The 9,884-nt window shown below is 45.6% G+C and overlaps 1 protein-coding gene and 2 pseudogenes across 1 annotated transcript; 2 read left to right on the top strand and 1 right to left on the bottom strand.

The window, feature by feature from the left end:
- The window catches only part of LOC9641127, a 2,353-nt pseudogene extending 1,318 nt beyond the window's left edge, over window positions 1–1,035 (top strand).
- Window positions 1,036–3,789: 2,754 nt separating this feature from the next.
- On the bottom strand, window positions 3,790–5,869 carry LOC9641128 (annotated as a pseudogene).
- Window positions 5,870–6,258: 389 nt separating this feature from the next.
- Window positions 6,259–7,105, top strand: LOC9641129 (nifU-like protein 2, chloroplastic). Its single transcript, XM_002994483.2, has 2 exons — window positions 6,259–6,460; window positions 6,513–7,105. Exons 1-2 carry the CDS (start codon window positions 6,269–6,271, stop codon window positions 6,822–6,824), a joined length of 504 nt encoding a protein of 167 aa, XP_002994529.2. The 5' UTR covers window positions 6,259–6,268; the 3' UTR covers window positions 6,825–7,105.
- The last annotated feature ends 2,779 nt before the right edge of the window (window positions 7,106–9,884 follow it).

Genomic DNA, 9,884 nt, shown 5'->3' with positions numbered 1-9,884 from the left:
GTTGAGCGTTCTGCTTGAAGGTTGTTGCCTTGTGGAAGAATGAATGCTGGAATGGTCGTTGGAAAGGATACTTTGTTTCTGTATGGAGGTATGAAAGAAGTCGGCAAAAAAAAAGTGACACGACGACCTTTCCTCGCTGGACCTTCGATGTGTGGAAGTGCATTATTGAGGTTAGTATGATCGAGCCATCATCCAGCCTCATACTAATGTCTCAAGCAGGAAACACAAAGCGCGTGGATTGAAGCTAGTAAGGAGAAAGGCGAAACTGATGGTGACAATAGTGATGCTGGATCGATTAATAAAGGAAAAGACGAAGAGGACGATGACGAGGTAGTAAAAAAAAAGAGGATGTAAGAAAACTTGTCGGTTTCCTTTTGTATTCTAGGATGCAGTGGAGTCACTGTGAAGAGGCAGCTGCCATTCTTAGGGGCGAAGGCAAAAAGCTGACACAGAAAGCACGGAAATTAAAGATCGATCCGAGCTGGGCATGGCTGATTCCCAACAAACACTTTTGGTGAGTGCTGATAGTAGTTCATCTTCCTGTTTTGTTATTGATTTGTCTTTCAGCCTGGAGAAACGCTGAGAGATTTTTTCTCTTGGACGATCATGTATTGGCAAATGGCACCTTACGATCATACCCAACACACTGGAAAGGTGACGACGCAGGTTTTCTTTCGCTCGTTCTTCATGCTCTATGCATCTATCAGGAGCTCAGGAAGGACGGATTTGACTTGGCAAAGACACGCTACAGACAACTTAAACCCGTCCTTGACAAGGTAAAGTGGTGTTTTAAGAAGGAATCCTCACAACAGCATTGTTTGATTTGCAGCTCGCGAGACTTGAAGCCGACCACAACGCCGAAGAGGAGGCTACCAAACCTTCCAAAGAGCGCAGCAAGAAGAAACGATAAGGTCCGTGATCTCTGAAAGTTCTAGCTGAAAATTAAATGAATAGATTACAGTTATTCCCAGAGGTATGGTGAGTGCTTTCCTTTTCTAGAGGCAATGCCATTGACATGAAACCACTAGTATACAATCTCTGCGTCGCACCATCAATGGTGATAGAAGGTTAATTAATAACGACGATCCGAGTGCATGAAATGGATATCCAGGATAAAGTTTATATTTCCATGATTGCTTGCAGAGTGTATGGGCCTGAGATATCCCATGGCTTGCTTTCGGTTGCCTTTCGTAAAGTGCAGAGTGAACACTCTCTCTACGCGGTCCATAAACTTTACTACCTGCAGTGCATTGGAGCAATGAAATTCCATCAGCAAGACCCTCAAAGGAAAATTTCTTCACACCTTCCGACGTTGCAAAGTGGTAACTGCCAGACTCCAGTCACCTGAAAATTCAAAAAAACCTTTTTAGAAGTCTGCACTAATTTTCCATTTTCCATAAGTACCTTTTCATATTTCTTGCGGATCTTGACGAATGCCATCATGTTCAAGGAGCTGCCAAGTAAGTTTTCAACACTTTGAGAACATGGATCAATCGTATAGAGGTCATTCACCTGAAGTTTCTTAGGAGTCGAAGCCCACGATAAAATTCGACAAATGGAGCATCTTGGCTGCTCGCTGAACCTTTCCTTTGTTGGCGGGGCTCCCCTTCAAGCTCTGAGATTCGTCATCTACAACATGGCAGAGATCAAACGATTCCAAGTTAAGTGCCACAGAATTAGAGGCTGCTAGAACGAACCTTGCATAGCGATGAGCTCTTCCATTTGGATGTGAAGTTGCCGTGCTTGAGCATCGTACTCGTCTTCCTTGCATCTAAAAAAGTTGTCCACTTTGTTGAGCTGATCGTCAAGGCCGAAAAAGAAGCTCTTTTCGTGATCCGATCGAGTTCCAAACAGCTCCGTCTCGTAAAAATCCTCGCCATCTCCAATTCTCGTCTTGTGCACAACCTGATCATATTGAAGTGTTTTGTTTTGTCTTTACAGTCCAGACCATCATCACAAACCATGGACGTTTCCGAGGATATGGATTGTTCGCAGCAGCTGCTTAGAATGGCGCTGGGATTTTGCAGCAAGTTTTGAAGCTTGCTCTTGTCAACGGAGAAGACATTTGGATCGAACACCTTGTGCTGCTGGTTCTTGGTATGTAGGATCTGGGTTTTGATTCTCTTGACAACTTTCTTGAGCTGCTTGTAGTCGCAGTACTTCACCCGCCACTCTGGGACGAGCTGGCCCTCCAGCTGCTTCTGGAACTTCACCATGCCTGAAAGCTTGGATTACCTGACGCGAACATCGTCAAGAAAACGATCAAGCAAGAGATGAAATACCTGGAGGAAATGGTGTCAAGTTCAGAATGCCTCTTCAAACTTTTCTGGCGCCTGTGCTCTGGAAGCACAGGAAGAACAGTGGCAGTGAGCATATGACGAGACAAATGGTGGCGTGGAATCATCAAATGCATTGTGCTGGGGAGGAGCACCACCAATTCTCACAAGAAAACAGCGCCTTAAGATCATCTCTGGAAAAAAGGGGGAAAGCCTTCGTTTCTCACCGACGCCAGCGAACAATTACATAAGAATACGTTATCCCGAGTGAAACTGACGCAGCAGAGTGCAAGAGGAGAGAAGAAGAAAGCGATCCATTGGCCTATGGAACTAAAAAAGGAAACAAAAGGACAGGGAATGCAGGGGAATCTACAGGAAAAGCTGTCGTAAGTTACACACTTACACACACTCTCACACACTTCAACTCTTTTCTTGTCAACACGAGTAATTTATGCGAGCGAAAGGGAATGAAAGAATCATTTGAGCATCTAAAGCATGGAAGGAAGCGAGGCACGATGATTCGTCCCTGCTTATTTTTTCGCCTATCGTTGGCTGTGTCTCCTACATTAGGACCAAAGGTCTTCCCGCATAACCATCAAGCCACGTTTCGTGGATTCGTAATACACTCGCATAAGGCATGCCATCCTGTAAGAGAAGCAAAGCTGAATAACTCCACCAAGACAAAGCGATAAGAACGCCACCTCATATTGAAACACACGGCGGTTGTCAAGCGATAATTCAGCTCTTCGTCTGGAATGCACCAGCAATAAAATAATGCATATGACTCAGAAAGAAGAACTTGACGTACCCGTTCGCTGCCACTTATCAAACTTGACAACCCAAGTAACGTCCCCAACCTTCGTCGCACGAATTCGATCAACCCCCATACAGAAGTTCTTTCCCCTGTGAATACCGTAGAGGGGACGTAGAATCTCAACGCTTCTACGAAGATCGTCTTGTAGTCCCCACGGTTACCATTGGCCTTTTCAAGTGTTCAAACACCTCGTGGGAGCTTTCAACCTCGCCTCGTAACCATCTCACACAGTAGCACCACTCCAGGTCCGATCAACCCTTCGGTGTCCCCAGCAGTGAGCTGGCTCAGTAAGTCGGCATCCCTGGGCGAAACACAAGGATCAAACTTGAACTCTCGGATAGCTTGTAAGATTCCCGAAGCGCATCTTTCAGTGCCACGAAAGATCTTGGGATTGTCTTTGGCATTATCAAGGTACCACTGCGTAAGATCTTCAAACGCATTCCCGACCTGAGATCGTCAGTGAGTGAGTGAGTGATCAATCGACTTCAAGAACTTACGATCACTCCAGAAACGTCTTTGACGGCAAAGAGCTCAGAATCGTTGCCGGAATCACCACACACAAGAACTTTCTGAGGAGCTCTGCCTTCCCTCATGAGCTGTCCCTTGTCAGCTGCTCAAGGGAGAACATCCATATCCTGTCCTCCGCTGTATATGATTTTTACATCCAACTGGAAGAACAAAAAGGAAAAAGGATTAGATCACAAAAGCTTCGAACGATCCTCTAAAAACTTGCCTCACACTCGATCAACAGTGTCTCCACAACCCGAGGAGCCTCCGCCTTCTTCAGCTTGAAGCTGACTTTGTGAGGTCGCTGTGCTGTTTGTTCCTACAGAAAAAAAAAAGCCAGGACGAGATAGAGAAAACCGTTGTAAACACAATCAAAGAGAGGATATGGAATTTTTCTACCTGGAATGTAAGCTCTGGAAACTTGGAAGTCTCTTCCAAACAGCCCTATCCCACCCCTTGTTTGGTTCTCGCTCTCATCCAGAATCTGGAACCATGGCATCGCCGTACAATCTCGACAAGATCGTGACCTCCGGCGTGAGCAGCGTCCTCTCCCGCCTCAGCAGGCGATACCTCGTCGGCGATCTTCCAGTCGAGAACACCAGAAGCAAGTCATGGAAATAATCCGCGGCCCAGAGCGCATTGAAGAAGAAACCAGCGCCATTGCAATGCGTACCATTGTTCCATCGAGATCGGAGACGATCGCGAGCCGCGCCCCCTCCATTACAAGCTAATGTGCAAATAACCCTAAAAGCATATGCATAGTATCCCTCGAATCTTTTTAGACTTTTCACTAGTTTCCAACTTGTCTTCCTTCCCAATCCTCGTAGCCTCTTAGAAACGCACGAAGCGGACCACTCTCTCATTCGGAGATACCGCCGAATCGTAAAGGGATCTTCCCTTCACATAGAAGTTTCACATTCAAGAGTCGCTCCACACAAATTCCTTTTCAGAGTTTCTATACCTCGAATGGATCTGTCTCGCCCTCCACTTCCGCCATCACTGGAGCGTTCATACTGTTGTTGTTCAATCACGAAAGAAAAAGAACTTAAGAGTTCTCACTAGCAAAACCAAGAAGCCCGTGTCTCAAGCGCGCGAGCTCTGTCATACTTGGTCAAAATTCCGGTGCTTCCTCATTGTTTTCTTGCTCTTCGACCTCTTCCTGGAAGAGCAATCCAAGGCAGCCTCATACTAATGTCTCAAGGGTTATCCTCATCAGTCATCACAATCACCTGGCTATTCTGCTGCTGCTGCTGCTGCTGCCCGATCAAATTCCCCGAGCACTGCCTCGCCAGCGCCTCGTCCTGGTTGAGCACCGAGATCCACGTCGCGCTCTCCTTGGCAGTCATCTTGTCTTGCAAGCACTTGGACTGCCTCACGAGCTTCCTGATCTTCCCGATATCCGGGGACATGTGTCGGATCACCGCAGTGACAACTCCAACCTTCCACACCTTCTTGAGATCATGGGGCTTCTTATACGGCGGCGGCCCCTGCCCATTTGGAAGCCCAAGCTCGGGCCACCACTCCTCGTCGCCGCTCGGCCACCACGGCGGCGCCACCCCTTTCTCCAGCGGGTACCTCCGCTGGGGTGGATCGCAGTGCTGCATTAGCGCCGAGAGAAGCGATCCGAGGGTGGTGTCCTGGAGCTCCTGGAGAGTGTGTGGCGTCGGGGCGGCGGCGGAGAGCTGGCCAGCGCCGCCGCCGGATCTGGAGCAGATGCCCTCGTACTTGGCCATGGCGGCGGGGCCGTTCCGATCGAAGCGGACCTTCTCCTTCCATCACGCGGTTGTTGTTGCTGGCGCCGCTCACTGGCTTGCCCTTCTCGGGGATGATGCCATAGACGAATCCTTGGGCTTTGCAGACCTCCATCATCTTGAGCGTGTACTTGAGGATCCCGTCCTGGGCTCGCAACATCTTCCGCCGGGCTTGCTCCTGGAGATTGCCCAGATTCTGGTGCTGCGCTGCTGGGCCGCCGTGATGCTGCTGCTGCTGCTGCTGCCCATGGCTGTGATTCGAGTGATTCGAGGAGAATGCGTTGTTGACCCTGGCCTTTTGCTTGTCCTTGATCCGCTTGAGCCGCAGCCGATCGTTCCAAATCCTCTTCTCCAGCTCGTCCACGTCCATGTCGTCGTCGCTGAAATCCTCGTGATCCTGGACGACCGCCTCGCCCAGGCCTCATCGTTGTCTCCCACAAGATCCACGTCCAGGCCATAGCAGAGGTCCGGGTCGCCGCCGTGGAGCTCCATCTTGCGGATCGATCGGAGTGGAAATATTTCGAGCAAGCGCTTCCGAGAGGAGGGAATATTTCGGAGCGATTACCTCCAATTCGCCATGGAAAGCCGAGGATCGAATGGGAAAAGCGAGGAAGATCACGGGAAGCAGAGAGAAAGAAGGAAAAAGCTCGATTCAACGCGAGCCCCTTGTGTGATTACCTAGCTCCATCGATGCCCCGTCGACGCGCGCTCGATCGCGCCCGTGACACAGTGGCGCAGCGCCTTCAAATTCGACACATTGCCCGGGCAAGCGTCATAATCCCAATGCCGCCACCGCTGCGAGGCGCTGCCAACACGATCAACGAGAATCGATGCCCTAGCGCATCAAGATCCCCGCTTTGCTCGGCGACAGAGAGAGAAGAGCAAAGGCGCCGCTCCTCGCCATAGCCATCTACTAGCTAATGGAGGAGATTGACGGGTTGGTGGTCAAGTTGAAGCTGCAAGGGGCGTGCGGATCCTGTCCCAGCTCGCTCATGACCATGAAGATGGGGATCGAAGCCCGGCTCAAGGAGAAGATCCCGGAGATAATCGGCGTGGAGCAGGTGCAAGACACGGAGACGGGGCTTGAGCTGACAGAGGAAAACGTTGACAAGGTAAGCTTCCGGGGGCTCTCCATGCTTTGGTGTCACACACCCTCGTGCGCAGATACTGTCGGAGATACGGCCTTACTTGGTGGGAACTGGCGGAGGGGAGCTGACGCTTGTCAAGATCGATGGGCCGGTGGTGAAGATACGCATCGAGGGTCCTGCAGCCGGGGTCATGACTGTTCGTGTGGCCGTGACGCAGAAGCTGCGGGAGAAGATCCCCATGATCGCCGCCGTGCAGCTCGTTTTATCTGACGGTTTTGGCCCCAAAATGCTTATTTTTATTGTTCGCTGGGAGTCCCGCCTTTGTTTTTGTTGCCAGCCAAAGAAACACACAGAAAGTTTGAAGGAGAGAGAGAGCGCAAAAATCTGAGAGGAGAGAAAGACATGGCACCGGCTTTGATTGACTTTGCCGCGCTCCACTTCTTTGATCCCTCCATCTCCATCTCGTCCTTTTTCTTTTTCTACTTGGACTCGGACGATTCGATCCATGTCATGTTTCGCTCGAAGTCGATGGATCACTGCCCGATCACTCCACCACTTCTTGTCGACTGGAAAAGTCTTTAAATTCCTCTCGCTGATGCGATCAGCACGGCATTAGCCTGAGATCAAGGCCGCGGATCATCCAGCAAAGTCTAAGCTTTTTGCCAAGGATGTGACAAGCTAACGTGTTGTCCAGAGCGCTTACAGGTTCCATTGTTTTTTCCATGACAATTCTTTTTCCTCCGGCGACCGGCACGAAAGTCGTCCGAAGCAACCCAAACTGGAAACAAGATACATGCCCAGTTTCTCGGACAGATTTCCTCAAGCCCGGCAGCACACGGAAGACGAAGAAATTCGTTAAAAAATCCACGAGCAAGCAGCAAGAGAGAGAGAGAGAGAGAGACATAAAGAACTTTGCCAAGCCCAAAGTCGTTGATGTTAAGCTAGGCCATGCTTGAAGCGCGTGATGATGATCATGAAAGTTCCTGTCGAGATGCTCAGTGGATTCTCCGTGTCTCCAGCTAGAGACTTATCGATCAATCCACAGTGTGCGGCAGCCGTCGTTTCGCTCGATCGCTCCCTCGTTTGCAAAAGCTCGGACTTGACGATCCTTCTCTTTCTGCCATGGATTCCTCCATGAAGAGACCACCGAGCCAAGTTGCGAGAGTGAGGTTAAGCTGTAGTGATCTTACGGACATCCTCTTTTTGGATTGCTTCCTTTTTTACTCCGCGTATCGTATCGACACTGTTGTAGAAGAATCAAACGAGTTTTGGAGGTAGCAACTTCCCTTCCATTTGATTGATACATGAAGAACAAGATATCGCTTGCAAGTGGAAGATCACACGGGAGATGTTTGGAGTCAAACTGGAACTTTCGTGATTGTTACGAGCACCTCCCCTGAATCCAGCACCACACTATCTATCTGGTAATGTTTCAAAACGAGTAAACTAATCAGTGTTTGTTGGGAATGAATGTTTGTGCTGCTTGGCCACTTGCACTGCGGCAGCAGAGGAGGATGTTTTGCGGCAACTATACCCGACTAAATCGAAGTACTTTAATTGCAATTTGCAAGATCACAAGTACTAGTTCCGAAGAAAAACAGCAAGATGTGCTTATAATCAAAGCATTCTTGCAATGCAAGTGGAAATTCACTATGTTTACCTAGGCTTTCCAAGGATGCTTCATCTGAATTGCATAGTGTCACCCTGCCATATGAAAAAGACAAGAGAAAAATTCTTACTCACTAGAGTTTGGCAATTTTACTTTAGCTACTACAATTTTTCCATTGTTGATACTCACTATAGCTTCATTCAACTCCACACTTTTTTACTTGATTAGAGATGTAAAGTTTTGTCTCATGTTCTAGAATTTTGTCTATAGTTACAAAACCACAAGCTTATCCATAAATGCATTAATATTACTATAAACAATTAAAGAGAATAACTTGAAAGATGATCAATAGGGTTCAAATATAGAAGGAAAGTGCTTATGAATAAAAATATATCTTATTTTCCAAGTGCATTCATTTTTTCAATCGGTTAAAGGTCTTGGGATATTTAGGGTTAAGTGTCTCTTGGTTGGGTGACTTCCCGGGAATTTCAAATTTAAGAGTTTATAATTATTTCAATGCAAAGGTATAATTTCAACTTATCTCTCTTCCTTTTAGCTTATTTTCTTTGCTTTTCAATATGTAGTGAGTGAAATGCTTTCACTCGTAAGTTTTTCATAGGTGAGTGAATAAAACTTGATTAACTCTTATAACCTACTTTTCCAAAGTTACATTTAAGATGGCCAAATGAGCAGTGTGATGTGCTCTTACAACCAAGTAAATAGTTTCTTAACTTGTGCTAATCAAAGTTTGCTCACAAATATAATACAAAATAGGTGGAGATGCAATAAATTTATTCATTTCTCTCCTCGAGAAAAATCATTCTTTTACTTTTTATTAAATATATAGTTTTTACTCCATTAGCCAAAGATGCAGTTGTTGATTCCATATTATAGGTAAAAATTTGATAATTAGAATTGTTGCAGGTTTCAATATTAATTTTGGGACCAACTTCTAAAGTTTTACCAAGATTATTTTAAATTAATAAATTCAAAACTTTTTCTTGACAATCATGAGAAATCAACACTTCAAATTAGAAATATCACCAAGGTTAACTTTAACCATATAATATCCAATCTCATTACAACCAAAATGTGGCTTAGATTATTCAATGGCAATCCAAACACTTAACTATATTCATCACTTGTAGATGCAATGATAATTATTAACAATTTTCTTTAGATATTGCTTTCCAAGGAATTGTTTTCCTAAAAAATAATGGCTTACTACTTTTATTCACAATCTTGAAAATTGTGGCTCTTATAGGAAACAATGTAAATACAACATACATGATACTTGGAAACTACAAATGTGAAAGATAAATTTTTTCTCAAAACTCTTTAGATATTATTTATGGTTTTTTTGGAGAAATGTTATACAAGTATGTATCACCTTTGCAAAACATGCAAATCTACAATAATAACATCCTCTATTTATAATATTTATTTCGAGAATGTAGTCTCAACTCATCTCCAACATTTCATATGCAACCACTTATTCTATTATTCTTGTGATCACTACTTTTTGTTGATATCTTGGCTTTCAAGGACAACTTATGAATCTCAAGTGTTATTTGGTTTAGATATTCTAGTTAGTCCAAAGGTGCTATTCTCACTCTTATTACTTTTGGACCATAAAATCCAAGTATTCCATCTCTTGCTTTTTTTTCTTTGTAATACAAATATTGAATCTAAAATTAAGTGGTCATTTGGTAAATACTTAGTACCACAAAGCATCCATAAATGTTTCCATGTTAGATATGAAAATGAAATACAATCCATTGTTGATATTTAAGGAGAAGGTATCAATTTTACACAAGGTTACTAACAACTTTGGTGATA

This window comes from Selaginella moellendorffii, unplaced genomic scaffold (assembly GCF_000143415.4).
Source record: "Selaginella moellendorffii unplaced genomic scaffold, v1.0 SELMOscaffold_329, whole genome shotgun sequence".
Taxonomy (NCBI): Eukaryota; Viridiplantae; Streptophyta; class Lycopodiopsida; order Selaginellales; family Selaginellaceae; genus Selaginella; species Selaginella moellendorffii.
Note: the sequence above shows the minus strand (reverse complement) of the source record. Positions and strands in the feature narration are given on the sequence as shown.

Bases quoted from the DNA above. Each gene is read 5' to 3' on its own strand.
- LOC9641129 (XM_002994483.2), top strand. From the start codon at position 6,269: ATGGAGGAGATTGACGGGTTGGTGGTCAAGTTGAAGCTGCAAGGGGCG. The intron at 6,461-6,512 runs GTAAGCTTCCGG...CCTCGTGCGCAG, and splicing joins CAGAGGAAAACGTTGACAAG to ATACTGTCGGAGATACGGCC.